This window comes from Pleurodeles waltl, chromosome 4_2, assembly GCF_031143425.1.
Source record: "Pleurodeles waltl isolate 20211129_DDA chromosome 4_2, aPleWal1.hap1.20221129, whole genome shotgun sequence".
Classification (NCBI taxonomy): domain Eukaryota; kingdom Metazoa; phylum Chordata; class Amphibia; order Caudata; family Salamandridae; genus Pleurodeles; species Pleurodeles waltl.
The window spans coordinates 91,876,264-91,892,277 of record NC_090443.1 but is presented as its reverse complement, the minus strand read 5'-3'; the positions used below and the strand labels follow the sequence as shown (position 1 = coordinate 91,892,277).

Here is a 16,014-nt window from a genome sequence, read left to right as displayed (position 1 = left end):
TTTTCAATTGTGTATTAATTTAACCCCCCCCCCCCGCCCCCATCTAAGCAATTTGCAAATATGGGAGAAACAGGTTTTTGATACCTGCCTATCATTTCAAACTGATGATATGCTTGCTTCTCCTGAAAGTTTTTAAAAAGATCCTATTTTTTCACTTTTGTAAGAAAGTGGTTAAAACCACAATCTTAGCTTGACTAGACTACTGTAACTTAATTCTCTTAGGTTTACTTAAATGTCTCTTACACTGTCTTCAGATTATTCAGAACACAGCCGCCTGCCTGATTTCAAGCCTGAAATTGTCATATTCCCCCCACTTGCAAAGTCAGCACTGGAGGCCAGTAGAAAATGCTGCCTCTTCATGTCATTTTGCTGATGTCACCAAGCACCTCCTAAAATATATCATATAGACATTCAAAATATGTTGGCACGTTAGCCTCCAGTGAGACATCTGCACTTAGCAAACCTCTTATGCATTCCTCATGATAGTTCATGATTAGGTGGCTGTTCTTTCAGTTATTTTTATTGCAAAGCCCTTTCCTCCTCCTTCTGTTCCTTTTCGTCTCTTACTACCTATGGTAAACAGTTCAAAACCCATCTTATCTTCATTTAGTTCACCACTACCCCCTTTTGCCCCAAGGAACTGGCTTCTAGCTACATAGTCTTCCAGCTACAGGACAACAACCCAGCTACAAAACAATGCTTGCTTTAACACAAGACGCAGTTAGCATGGATGCAAGTTGAAATAGCTCACCACTGCACAATGATAATGGCGAGTAAATAAATGGCGAAAAGGTTTTGAAGTAACCTGAACTGGGCCACAATAAAACGACCAACTTGTCACCTCAGGTGACAAATGTAACACGAGTACGCATTACAGAATACAATGAACACACTACACCAGTTTAAAAGGAGTTTTTTCTTTAAACACACATTTTTGAAAACTTGATACAAAAAAAATGCAGCCTCCCCCCCAAAAAAAAACAATTTGTAAAGAAATAGCAACTTCAAAAATCTAGTTTAAAAATATTTTCATCTGTTAAATTAACACCAACGCCCATATAAAAGATACAATTCACAATTGTAAATGTTTTACATTTGTTTTTACAAAAAAATATTTTAAAACTCAAGAGAAAAAACATATCTTTACATAAAAGGCAAAAGTTGTTAAAAACAAAAATGTTTTGACTTTATAGATGCCCAATAAAATGTACAATATATACAAACTGTTTACATTTTTTTTGCATAATCATTTATGTACATAACTATACGGCGAATGAGAATTTTGGTTAGGAATTGTTGCCTGATTACAGTAATATGACTAAAGCTGTTTTTTACTGTACACCTTGAAAACTCCTATCACATATGCTGGTAGGTGGAAACCAGAATAACCCACAGAAAAAAGCCTTGCAGTTTTCACAGAAATGTGAGGGACTACGGAGAGGGGATACTCCTTGTTTCCTTAACAAAATTCTTCTGCAAAATGAAGACAGTGAAAAATGAGTATTTGTTTCCAACTAGAATATTATAAGCACTTTTTTTATATGGTTCTGAAATTTTTCCTATACAATCATTTCTCATAGTCATACAATCCTCACAACAATGTTTGACCAGTGAATAGGATGAGGCCATTTGTTAACTTATTTTCAGCAAATACTAATTAACTTGGTCACTGAGACATGTTTTAAACAAAAGATTAACCCCTCAAATCTACACTATGATGTCAGCAGAGATCATCTTACTGCAGTGAAAGAAGGCAAACCTTATGCTCTATATCTGAGACACCAAAATTATGATGAACATTTTTTTTACTGACATTCTTGGCATGTGTATGTGAAAGGGCTGCACGATTGAGGCCACTTTAAATTGGGCAGAATGCCTAGTAACATTTTAGTGCTCCACTTTTATTTTTTTAATTTGACCTTTCTCCGTTTGTTCATATGCCTGAAGTAGACCATTCTATGATCTAGAACTTGTGGCTCACTTGATTCAAAATGAGGCATACGAATCGAACTAGTAACACAACACAAATTTCTGTTATGACTTTGGACCGATGGGAAAAACAAAGACAACAAATGGTAGAACGTTCCCTAGTTTACTTGTATTGGGGGTTCTGTTGTGTGGGGTTCTTGCCAGGCGGATGTAGTCTAATTTCAAAACCCCCTGACAAGTCTACTTCTGGCTTACTGTAAGTTGCTCCCATGCCCTCAGATGTCTTACATTAAGAAGACAACAATTTGCTTTAGATGGTCTTTTAATGAGCTGCCAAAATTAAAGCACATCATCTATCAACGACAAGCACCTCCTTAAAGTCAGGATTTCAAACATAATTGCTAAGTGACCGATGGCCAAGATGCGGGACAAGCTTCTCCAAATTAAAACCATGAAGTATTCTGGAAATCGTGTGCCACTTAACGGAAAAGGGAATAAGCTAAAGAATTGGAGAACGTCATATTAGGGGTTGTCCTCAAATGGAAAATATATTCTGTAAAACAGACTACCCAAATCTCAACCTTACATAAATCTTTCTCTAAAAAAACAATTATGACCCTAACCTATACAGCCTATTAAGTACTTGTCCCCAAATAAGTGATCACGGACGCTAGAATAGTACATTAACCTAAACTATGCAGCAAGTGAATGTGGTTGAATTTAGGAATTAAGTGCAAGTTGAAGTTTTTGTAGTATTTCTTTAAGTTCAAAATTGTAGCAGTGTTAATTTTAGAGTAGATAGCTTTCAAATTATGTTTTTGTAGTTGATGTTTCCATATGAACCCAGATACCAAAATGGACAAGTATCCCCATATTACTGTTCCCTGTGTGCAGTAAAAGAAGCAACAATCAGGTATTAGTCAATTAGAGTTCTACTTCACACCAGGCCAGTGTATACTAGCTAGTGCTGTCCTACTAAACTGGTGACAAATATGGATTTTCCATTTTGCTGAGCCTTCAAGGAGGTAATTTACTAAATCAAATTCGAATACACAAGTCTTTCAACTAGAGTGTTTATTTTTAATTGATGTATTTTATCTCAGGGCTGAGTCAAGAGTTGTGTTTTGAGAATGAGGTGGGCTTATTGGTGCACTACCTCTAGTATATTCTTAAATAACATTGAGAATCTCTGATTTGTTATAGGGGATCTTTCTTTAACAAATACAGTATGACCTCACACTGCTTTTATCACAAAACTATTAAAATGTTTTTAAAAAGCAATTAAGGTGAAACTTATTATGGATGTCTTACTGTGCATATATATATATATAAAAATATAACGTTTAACATCAAGAAATAGAAATTATACAAATGTCTTTTTAAGTGCCTATGTGTTGGGAAAACAAGAAGGCTGCCTCACGCAGATGGGGACCAGATAAATACCAAACGCATCCAGTGCTGCACAGTCAGCAAATACTGACACTTTTCATTCAAGTCATTTTGCCCTGCAGCTAATGAATACCTTTGTGCATGTTCCACTTTTTTGTTATATTTTAAAATTAGTATTTTTGAAGTGCGGAATTTGCCCTACAGGCAGCGGAGCACTGTGCATATCGCAACCAATGCAGACTCATGACAGTAAGTGGTTAGCATAAACAAAGTGGTCACTTGTAGGAGACAAAATCTTACAGGGATGTATGGTGTGAAACGAGCCGGTTGGAGGTTCTTATGTCAATATCATATCAGTAAGTTGGATATTGGATTTCCAACGGATCTACATATTCAAATGGTTCTGTCATAAGTCATACTTGCAATATGTAGAAAACAAACCATTAGAAAACATTCAGTACAGTTAATTAAACTTCTAATGTTGATTTTTTTTTTCCAACAGTGATTGGTCATTCTGGTCCTCAGTTACACAGAGTGCTCTTTTCTTATGTTCTCTTACCCCTCAAATGTTTGCCTGATCTTGTAGCACCCCAATTCCAGTGTTAAAATAATGTTTGCAGAAAATATGCATTCACCTATGTGAGCAACCAACTTTACCTCCTAAAGCGTTCTGCGTATTCTAAGTGTGTAGAGGAATGGGGCTGTGAGGCTAAGAGATAAGTTGATACAACAGATGCTAGCATAACAACAGCTTCACAGCTGGACATGGATTAACAATACCCATTTCTCTTTGCTGTGATTTCATTGCCACAAGATGCATTGTTTTGGCTTCCTGATGTGATAGATGGGGAAGTCAGAGTGGAGAATGTTTGTGGTAAAACTACAGTAGAGCTATGCTTGACCACAACCAATAACTTTCCTTTTAATTTACCTTCTCATTGCAGAGCAAAGGATTCAGGTGTACGTTATCTGCTCACAAATACTGATAAATCAGAGTTCTGATTTATAAAATCCAAACATGGTTATGGTTGTTTATACTGTCAATAAATAAAACATGGAGCATTCAGTCCGCATGATATGGTAGTCCAAAGCAAATGTATAAATATTGATTGCCTAGCCATCAAATGCCCCATTGTGACACAACTATTTTGTGCGTTGGTGTTCTTTTATCACAGATATGCTGTTGGCAATTCGTTAAAAAGAAAACACAAAGGACCCAAAATAAGACAGAAAACGATCAAATTATTATTGGTTCTAGCAAATATTCTACGAGTTTCATTTACACTTGCTGTTTCTTTTTGTTTGATTTTACCTCATTTCCTTAACAGGGGGAAAAGCTAAGCCCTCGTGCATGAAGAGAACAACAAACTCCGACACTAAAACATGCTTATATGTAAAACAAAATGGAGCATGGAGGAAGTGGTGGTAGTGAAATCCAAATAAATGGCAGTCCAGAAACACTATAAAGCTTTTGGTACAAAGCAACATGTTCTGAACATATAGGTTAGAAGTTTTGTGGTCCATGTAAGAATTACATTGTACTGCTGTTCAATCTATCAACTGTTTGACTTGGATCATTAGCATTGGTTTTGCTGCACCCCTGCCCAAGAGGTGCAGCTACGTTTTCAAAATGTCAGGTCAGGGCTAGATTTCTACTCAGTATATGGCTATTGTTTTGATGTCCTGTAACTCACACTTTGAAAACTAAGGGCTAAAAAATGCATTCCAGCTAATCAACCATGCATGACCAAATGTTGAAGTTGCTTACTATCAAAATTTGACCATGCAGATTTAATATCTTCCTGCACTACTGCCTGCCGTGTAAATTGAAGTAAGAATAATTAGCTGCAATGAAGGTTTTGAGAGCAAACTGTCAATATCTTTCTTTATAAATAAAAATGTATAATAATTTTGCAATTACTGATATGTAATTAGATCCCTGTCCAACATAGCCAATGACTCCTCTGAAAGTAGGTAAAATAAAGTAAGTGACTTGTACCTGGTGCAGCAGGAGGAAAAGCGACAAGTATTCTATGTTGCTTACCTCTTGATCACCAGTTAAAAGGCGGTTAACAATTTTGTTAAAGGTTAAAAAGAAATTTGAAACAGACAATGTGAACTGAGAAAGACAGGAAAGGACACTAATAAATGCGATGCCTTGACGTCTGTTGGCCCAGGCCTTCTTGTGCTTGTGTAGAAGAGCAGCAGAACTGAAGAACTCAGGGAGCTAAGAAGAGCTTCTTCATGCAGTCCAGGAAAATAATAAAAAACACTTTGCATGGACGTTGAGAGAGGTATTTTGTTCTCAGTTTTATTTCAGCTTCTTTCATGTTAGTGTATACTCTCGGCTTCTGCTCCTTGGGTCTTGTCTTCTAAACTGATAGTTCCTTTGGAGGCTTACACTGACTCCACTACAATACCTTGCCTGGTATCGAACTAAGCCATCCTAAAAATAGTGATGCCCCTATGCTATCACGTGAAAGTGCCTTGATGTGGATTTTCTTGATGTACAAGAGGGACAATAGACTGCGTGGGGGTTGAACGATGCCCTTCTAAATGATTCTTCGCCGACAACTTTTTGCTGGCCTTCCTGGTCCTTGCTGCCGGGTATTGGAGCGTCGATCAGTCTAGAAGAGAGAGACATCTTGAAGCTAGAACATACAATTCTGACAGAAATGCAGTACAGAAAGAATCAAAAAACAAAATAAATTAACTCAGAACACAGATACGACATGTGCCTTGAAAAAAGCTGCAATTTACTCATAGTTGTAAAAACATTGTTGCATGTGTAGAGGTGCCGTCAAACTTTATGTGAAGCATGAGTTCTTGTGTATATTCATCATATATATGTTTGAACTTAGTAAAGAAGCTATTTCAAGTGGGCTGTCACAAGAGCAGTTAGGGAAGAGACATGAACATCCAGTGGTAACGGGGTGAGTGTCGGAACTCCTTTCAGCGGAACAAGGGGCAAGTAAAAGCTACTGGGCCCAACTGTAGTGGATGAGGCCTTTTACACCTGATGTTCTGGGGGCCAGAACTACTATGGGCCCAGAGCAACTTTTTTTTTACATTTTTACGTTTATTTATGCATTTTAAATGAACATACAACAAAGATACCCCTCTGTCCAAACAACATTAACGCAAATATAGCCCCATCTGTATACCTCAACGAAGGCGTCTCCAACAGTTCACAAGAGGAAGTGTAGCAGGAGGACGAGTCCCCCACTCAGTTCAAGTGCGACAGAATCAATCAATAATACGAACAAAGCAGTCCTCAGTGAGCATAAATTAGGGGCCGCAAACGATAAATGCTGTCATTCGAAGGGCAGAAGAACAGATACAACCAACATAGATATAGAATGACAGCCGGTAAGGGGCAAGGCAGCATTAGCAGTTATCCTACATCCAGCAGCAACACGCAGGGATGGCGACACAAAGCAATTTCCAGATGTATGGCCGATCGGAATGAGCGATATCATTCAGTAAGCAATCTCCAAGTAGGAGCGCAGAGGCGCCCAGGTGTCCCGCGGCCTAGAGCCCTCAGGAGCCAGCTCCCAGTAAATCGTCAGTTGTTCTTGGCAAAACGCGGCATCACGCAGCCAATCAAAAACCCGAGGAGGCCAGCCCCGTCCCCAGCAGGATCACGACTCTATGCTTAGCCAAAAGCAGCAGCATGCCCACCAGTTTCCACAGAGCCAGCAGAACTTCATCTACACTCCCCAGCAGCGCCAACACAGGAGAAGGAGTCAGCTCTAAACCAGTCATCTCCCCAATCGCATGCATGACTTCCAGACAGAAATTGTGTACTTCCCCACATTGCCACGTCAGATGAAAAAAGTCGGCATCCGGAACATGACATCTTTCGCAGTTAGCATCTGCACGCAACCCCATAGCATACAGACCGCGTGGAGTGTAATATAGACGCTGTAAGAATTTGAAATGAATGAGTTGCAGCCTGTAATTTGGTGATTAGCTTCCTCAGCGTCTGTGCACTCCACACTACCTCCAGTGCACGGCATATCAACGGGGTCTCCGGGAGACCAGAGTTGCGCGCACGGAGCAATGCGCACACATGCAACACATATAGCCAATACAACGCACTATCAGTGCCATCTTCGAGCGCCACTTCTGGGGAGATCAGCCGCCCGTCCACAAACCAGTCCCCCAAAAGAGCCAGGTCCGAGTCACGAAGATAATTCTGCAGTTGCAAGTCTTGAAACAGCCCCTCATCAGCCACAGCAGCCACCGCCATCGATGGCGCAAAGGGCTCACACACACCAGATTGCTTCAATAGAGCTGTCCATGCCCTGACAGTGTACGCCACCGTAGACAAGCTTTCGAACACACGTATCAAATTGTCCGGCCAAACCGCATCGCTCTCAGGAGCGAGATGCGGCATGTAGGGAACAGGGTGGATCCAGTAATACGCAAAATGGGCTTGTGCACAGTGGTAATAAAGCTCCAGATCAGGAGCAGCAAGGCCTCCTAGTTCAAACAGTAGGATTAATTTCTCCTGTGCGATTCTAGGCTGACCACCTGCCCAAACCAGTCGAATCATGGCGGAGCGAAGGTGCTTCAAAAAACACACTGTGAGGACAAGGGGAAGATTCACAAACAAGTACAAAATTTTAGGTAACACTACCATTTTGGCGATGGTAATTTGTCCTATCAATGACAATGGCAGGGAGCGCCACATCTCAATCCTGTCCTCCAGCCAGGACATAACTACCGTAATTAGCCATCCAAAGCGTTTCGACATCACTGCTGCAGCATCAGCAGTAATCGAACCGACGGCTGCAAAGAACGTCCGCAAGTTGTGTGCCGTGGACCGTCCCGGGACGAACCCGGGCTAATCCAGCAGCACCAGCCTCGTCATCAACGGCTGCAAACGTACCGCGATCATCTTGGCCAAAATCTTATTGTCAACATTGATCATTGAGAGCGGGCGATATGAATCGCACCTATGCGGGTCCTTACCCGGCTTAAGGATTGTAACAATCAGTGCCTCTCGAAGAGAGGCTAGAAGAATCCCAGTCTTCATTGCCTCTGAATAAACCTCCAGCAGGTGAGGTGCAAGGATATCAAAGTATTCCTTATAAAACGCTGGAGTCAGGCCATCAAGGCCAGGGGACTTGTCTAGGCAGATCACGAATCGCAGACTTTCCCTCCTCCGCCGAGAAAGGAGCGTCAAAATATGCCCTATGGGCATCTTCAAACCAAAGTAAGCTAATCTCTGAGAAATAGTCCTGTACAGCCTCAGCAGGCAACTCAGCAGGTGCAGAGTACAAATCCATAAAGAACTTGTTGAATACTTTCATAACACCATCCGTCCCCATCACGCGCTCGCCCTCCGAGCTGTCTATTTCAGAAACATAGCTACTAGCCCAGGGTTTACGAAGTAAATTTGCCAGCGTGCGTCCGGCCCTCTCTCCATCTCCGTAGTGCCTCGACCTGGCAAATCTCCCCAAAAAGCATATTTCCCTCTTAGAAGCTTCCTCATACAAAGAGACTGCGCCTCGGAGAGCCGCCAGTGTGTCACCAGACCAATCCACCACCAACCAAGCCTCCAAGTCCGCTATCCGCGCCTCCATCTCAGCCAACTCCCGGCGCAGCGCCCGCAGCACACCGTGCTGTTTCGAACTGCAGATCCCACGAATTACCACTTTAAAGGCCTCCCATAGCATTCCCGCCAAATTCACAGAACCACCATTCACCTAAAAGTAGAGGGCAATATCCCGACGAATCTCCTCGCGAAACGCCTGGTCTCGGAGAGCCCCTTGAGGCAAACGCCACGTGAAAGAGCGTTCTGGTCTACCTGGCACAGCTAGCTCCAGCTTAACCGGAGAGTGGTCCGGCAGCGTATGTGCCATGTGCTCTACTGACCGCATCCATAGCGCTACATCACGCGAGCCCAGCCAGCGATCAATGCGTGACCAGGTGTTATGCACATAATTAACACACAGACCCTCTTTTGCATCTGCATGCTTCACCCGCCATATATCCACCAGAGCCCCATCATCCATGACCGTAGCCAGAGTCCTAGCTGCAGCCACATGTTGCAACCTGGCCAAACTCTCCTTGTCCCGCTCCGGATCTAGGATCACATTAAAGTCCCCCGGCAGTTCACAGCGCATCCCCCCATCAACTCATTCAGCCGCCAGACCTCACTGAAGAATTCTGGGTCACCCGTATTAGGACTGTATGCTGACACAAGTCTGCAAGGCCTGTCCAGCAACACTCCGCTCATCAACACATATCGTCCATTAGGATCAACTATAGTTTGCTGAGTTTGCCATTGCAGTCCCTTGCGCAGCAGAATCGCCACTCCTCTGGCATAACGCGAATACACTGCCCCATGACATTCCCCGATCCATCCAGCCTTCAAGCGATGCATCATATCCGCCACCAAGTGAGTCTCCTGCAGCATACATATATCCACATTCTGGCGCTGAACATACGTAGACATGAGCCGCACCTTGCGTCCATCATTCAGGCCACGCACATTCCAGGTGAGACAACGGATCAATGTCACCCTCTCCTGCGTCCTCGTAGCACTCCTACAAGAGCACCATACGACACCGCCACCCCTCTGAGCCGGCCAGGCAGACACAGACATAAAGAGTAATAAGAAGGAATCAGCTAGACAAGAGACAACAAACAGACACACAAGCCCACCCTCCACCCACGCAGACCCCCCAACCAGGTCGAAGCAAATAACCACCCCTTTATCCACAAGAACCAAATCGGTAAACCATGTCATAGTTACTAGACTCATCCTAGGGGCGTGCAGCTAGCCACCCAACCCATTGCCCAAAACGGGACTGGGAAGGGCAGGCATAGGGCCTAAAGGTGAATACAACACCAGGACGGCAAACAGTACTATAAACGCTGTATCCATGCGGTCAATTAATGCACCAGCAGCAGGACCATTCAGTCATTATCGCTGAGAGTCTCACGCTCCGCACCAGGCCCACCCGAGTCCACATCTGCAGATTTTCAAGGGAGAGCCTTAACAAATTTAGCCGCCAGCTTCGGATCTGTAAAGAAGTGGAGTTTCCCTCCATGCTGCACTTTCAGTTTCGCAGGGTAGATAAGGGAAAACCTGGCATCAGTCTGCCCAAGGGAATGTTTGATCGGCAGGAAGGTCCTGCGCGCCGCCTGCACCCCTGGAGTGTAGTCCGGAAAGAAGTTCAACTCAGTATTCTTATAGACCACCGGGCGCCGCTCTCTAGCCAGTCGGAGAACTGCATCCCTGTCACGATAGTTCAATAGCTGGATAATGATAGGGCGAGGCAGGGTCCCAGGCGGAGGCCGAGGGCCCAGAGACCTGTGCGCCCCCTCCACCACGAGCAATCGGGAGAGCTGACCAGGAAAAAGTTCTGAGATCATACCTTCAATAAAATCCTCCATCCTGCCCATGTCTGTGGACTTGGGAAGGCCAAGCAGTCTAACATTATTACGGAGCGAGCAAGCCTCCAAATCTTCATTTTTTTTGCGTATTAGTTCCAACACCCTCTCCATTTGCAGCAATTTTTCTCGCTCACCCTGGCGTTGATCCTCCAATTTGGAAGTGCGCGCCTCCAGCCGATCAAGTCGTTAGTCGTGATCATCCACTCTGGTTTTGATGTGATCAAGTTGATCTGTTAAGTGATCGAGCTTAGCATCAATACCTGTAAAACTTGTCTTCAGATCCAGAAACATGGCCTTGACCGACATGTCCAACGACCCCTCCTCTGTCACCACTTCTCCCGGCTGAGAGGAAGGGTCCCCCCCTTCCTCCGTCCCCCATCAAAGGAGATCTGGGCCAAGTACCCCTTCATCACTTAACTCACAGTGGTAGCGCAGGTCGAGCACTCCAAAGCTTCTCAGGAGTTGGAGCAGTGAGGGAGTACGTGCAAGTTGTGCACAAACTCACAACTCAAAAATGTAATTAAATAAATACAATAATCAATAACTGTCCAGCAAATAATACATACAGTCTTAGGCAGGTAGGGAAATCTAGCTTTGTCCTCGTAAACCCTCGAGCCCCCATTCCTGTCTAAGGACTGAAGTAAGTCCCTATTCATGTGAAGCGACATTCAGGTTAGGCCCAGTTAGCAAGTACAACTCTTTTAAGTTCCACAATGGCCCTTTGGGTTATAATACTGCACTAGAAGAATGCCTGCTTCTTGTCCCAGCGATGCACCAGGGCAATGGCCCATTATCTTCACCACAGCACCCACCTGGCATACGGGGATCACGAACAGCAGCCCTTGGTGAAAAGGTCCTCAATGCAGACCCGAATCTCATCTCTGCTTCAGGGGTCCACTCAACAGGATACCCACTGGATCTTGCTACCTCCAGACATTCTTCTCCTCATTGGGTTCTCTGGTCTCAGTTGGCAGGCAGGCCGGCAGATGCTGGTGCTCCAGACTACAGGGAGAGTGGTCTTGATTCTTCTGGGTGATGTCCCCTCACCCAGAAGGGAGACTAGCATTGTGCTGAGCTTCTCTGTGCTGATGTACAGCTTCAGTGTGACAATTTTGGGAGATTCAAGCTCCCTGTTTTATAATTAGTTTCCAGACATATATGCGATTTAGTGTTTTAGTCTTTGAAGTTCATGTTGTGGGGTGCCCATTCTGACATTGCCACGCCTTTGTCCTGTTCTTTGTCCAGGATTCAGACTATCACAGCAGGAGCAAGTCCGCTCGTGATAATCCCAGACACCGACCACGGAATAGACTCGAGGATCACGCCTGGATGTCAGCCTCACTGATAAATGCCTAACAAAAGGTTACAAAAGTTTTCAGTGATGTAGCAACTTACAAATATGTTTGGGGGCTCTTCCATCTCCATATGCCTTCGTCAAGACCCTGGGTCTCCAATACTGAACCCACAGTCCTCCATGTATTGTAAACTCACAGGCACATGTACATCACAGCATGGACACTACACATTACTACACTCTAACACCATCTAAGCCAAGGGTCAGCTAAGCACACAGAACCAGAACTTTACATGAGCAGGCCAGTATGCTCCACTCCAGTGACACAGGTACAAAGGCCTACTGATCATCATTACTAGGACAAAGCATGCTGCCACAATGACGCTCATGCTATTTAACTCCTTTGTTAGGACAGTGAGGGTGATACTTTGGGCATCACTTCCAGTCCAACAAGACCATAATCCCTGAAACAGGCCTAGGTCATGGGGTTCACACATGACAGAAAATAAGCACCAGAGTTTCAAATATCATTGCAACTGGGTCACTCTGGGCAGAGATACATTTCTGTCACCATGCTAGGTACATTTTCATCCCAAAAGCATTTACAAACATCTTTCCAATGCATTTCTCACATGTATATACACATCTAACTTACACCTGAAATGTTCAGGCATACATGCTGTAGAAATTGTAGAAAAGTGCTCCAAAATATCCTATTTTTGCATGCATTTAAAGGGTGAAAAAACTGAAGTAAAATATTTACAGTGGGCTGCAAGTGCTATGAAGAACTACATGGGTAGGAAAATATGTGCAAATGTGCTATGTACAATACACAACTTTTCCTCACAGCTATTAGGGCACGCAGAACCTAGTGACGCATACATAGATTGTTTAGAGAATTCCAGAAATACGAGAATAAAGACCATGCAAATGAGCTATGTATGTCATAGTACACATATGCTGCCAATTGACCCCTCTATGTTTAATACCTGTAACCAAAAGATACAAATATTTTGGAAGTCTTGAAATTTTGGAAACAAGATGGTCTATTCCATCTTATTTAATTATCTAGTACCCATTTCAACATCACGGAACTGGGAAACTTGGGTGGGTCAGACCTCTTGTAATTGTAAATCACACATGCCACCAAATAAATGAAGATTTTGGTAGTTCTGGTTCATTTTGCTTGGGTGAGACATTGACTCTTAGTTATTAATCTGGTAGTCACATGCTGATGAGTGACTGGGAAGAGAAGTTGCTGAACTGGTAAAATTTACATCAGTCAGAAACCATATTGTCAAAGATACTGCCTCCAGATAAGAATCAATGAATCGGGGTTGTTTAAAAATGCCACTACATAGATACTCTGCTAAAATGCACATTGTAAGAGTTATAAAAACAGATTTAAGGTGTGAAATCAATCAGTTTGCAATGTATCCTGCCAAACAGTACAGAATATCAGCTTCTGCAATTCCACCCAACAGAGATGTTAAGAAAGCCAGGTCATGAAATCTTCTCTGCTTCTACAGCATGCTGAGTAAACAACTTCTACTTGAATAGACAAATGGTCACATGCTTGTTGTTTAGGCCAGCACTAAAATCTTGAACATAACACGCCAAAAGAATGCCCTGTACTTCGTAAAATAAAAGTCCACATCTCATAATCACCTACGTTTTGTTAAAGATAGGCAATAAGAAAAAAAAAATGGGCACAGGTGCACTCCAAGGTATAAAAGTAGCATTGCGAAATCTGTAAATACTCATCTTCTCAGTAGCGGTTCATGCAGGTTTTTTCCTTAGACTGCAGGAACTCTAAACTTTTAATTTTGAACATCAAAACTGGGCTTTTGCAGGGCACTTCCACTGTTACCAAATAGCGTTCACACATTCTTTGATTGTTTTGCATATCTTATTTTTAAATAGTAATACATTGGTGAAGTGATTTAAATACATTTTTACCTTTTTAGAATTGCCTTGTGTCAGACACTGTTCAGGCGGGGGTGGGGGAGGGGGTTCGGTGGGAGGTCACAAATCCAACTGGCTAATAGGCTTCAACCCAGGTCGAGGTTTGATACAGGTGAACTCATCCTACAACGGCTGTGCAAACCAAGTACAACCACTTCTGCACTTGAGACCTGGATAGCAGGAGTGAGCTAACGTCACAGGCTTCTCCTGGATGTAATGTTTGATGTTTTGAGCACAGTACCCAATCAAAAGACTGACCTAAGTGATCTATTATGGGCTTACAAGAAGTTACAGGGATTTACAGCCCGCTTGCTGCTTACCATTGGTGGGCTTGATCATCACGCTTATTTGCTTGCTTCTCATTCAGTTAGCATGCTCATCTTGTGTTTGTTCTTCCAAAAATGCTGGATATTACACCTTAAAAATCATGCTTTTGAGCTATGACTTTATTTACTGATACATCCTGGCTTCGTAAATAAAAAAGTGGTGCCTGGGTCATTTTGTTGGTTGCAGGTGTAACAATATGTGTGTGCACTTCCAAAGTGACACGGCTGCTGTGTCTGCATTACAGCACTTTTTTTTTTAAATCACTTTTGGCCATGCTACACTGCAACTTGCTAATGTTGTACAGCATCCTCAAAAGGTACTGGCAGAGCCAAAAAGGTTTCAAAGGTGAGACCGATTGGTTTTGTCAATGCTTGATAAAGTAATTTAATAGGTTAACAATAAAATATATATTTCAACCTGGCATGTGCTTATACAGTCTCCGAGCCCCAATTACATGCCAGCCAGGTAGCAAAGTGACTTAAATGGTGCCCGAAGACAAAGTATGACGTCCAAATCACAATTTACACTCCTAGGCAGACCAAGGTAGCCTTTAAAGCTTGATAACTACATAATCAAGTAATGATAAGTAATTTGAGTAATGGTAACTATAGGAAAGTGTCACTGTTGGCATGGTTACTCCCCACCCCATACTTTTTGCCTTATTTTAATGCCAACTTTGATTGAAAGTGAGCTGGGACTCTGCAAACCAGGCCCCAGCACCGATGTTCTTTCCCAAAATCTGTACCTTTGTTTTCACAATTGGCACACCCATGGCACACAGTTAAGTCCCTTGTAAAAGGTACCCCTGGTACCAAGGGCCCTGTGGCAAGGGAAGGTCCCCAAGGGCTGCAGCATGTAATATGCCACCCTGGGGGACTCCTCACCAAACACATGCACACTGCCCCTGCAGCTTGTCTGTGCTGGTGGGGAGAAAAAGGAAAAGTCAACATGGCACCCCTCTCAGAGTGACATGCCCACAAACCACTGCTTATGGCATAGGTAAGTCACCCCTCTAGCAGGCCTTACAGCCCTAAGGCAGGGTGTGCTATACCACAGGTGAGGGTATAGCTGCATGAGCAATATGCCCCTACAGTGTCTAAGTCCATTCTTAGACATTGTAAGTGCAGTGTAGCCATATTGAGTGTATGGTCTGGGAGTTCGTCATTACGAACTCCACAGCTCCATAATGGCTTCACTGAATACTAGGAAGTTTGGTATCAAACCACTCAGCACAATAAACAGACACTGATGCCAGTGTGGGATTTATTTTGTGCTCTCTGTGGCCAGAAACAAAGCCTGTCCTGGGTGAAGGAGCTTCACACCTCCCCCCTGCAGGAACTGTAACACCTGGTGGTGAGTCTCAAAGGCTCAAATGTCGTGTTACAGTGCCCCTGGACACTCCAGCTAGTGAAGTTGCCTGTCTCCTGGACAATGCCCCACTTTTGGGGACAAGCCCGGCAGGAAAATTGGGGAAAACAGGGAGGAGTGACCACCCCAGCTAGGACCACCCCTAGCTGAGGTAACCCCCTCCCTGCAGAATCCTCCATCATGGTTTGGAGGACAGGGACCGATAGGGTTCAGTTTGTGACCCCCTCCCCAAAGGGAGTGGACAAAAGAAGGGTGTAGCCACCCTCAGGGACAGGACCCATTGGCTACTGCCCTCAGACTCTTGAAACGCACCTAAATCTAGGATTTAAGGG

The 16,014-nt window shown here is 43.5% G+C and overlaps 1 protein-coding gene across 1 annotated transcript in view; it reads right to left on the bottom strand.

Annotated features, from left to right (window-relative positions):
• Positions 1-907: 907 nt before the first annotated feature.
• Positions 908-16,014, bottom strand: part of MBD6 (methyl-CpG binding domain protein 6) — a 254,785-nt gene continuing 239,678 nt past the window's right edge. Inside the window, exon 13 of the mRNA XM_069230809.1 lies at positions 908-5,945. Within this exon, the coding sequence (XP_069086910.1) occupies positions 5,871-5,945 (75 nt within the window). The 3' untranslated portion in view covers positions 908-5,870. The remainder of the gene's footprint in view (positions 5,946-16,014) is intronic.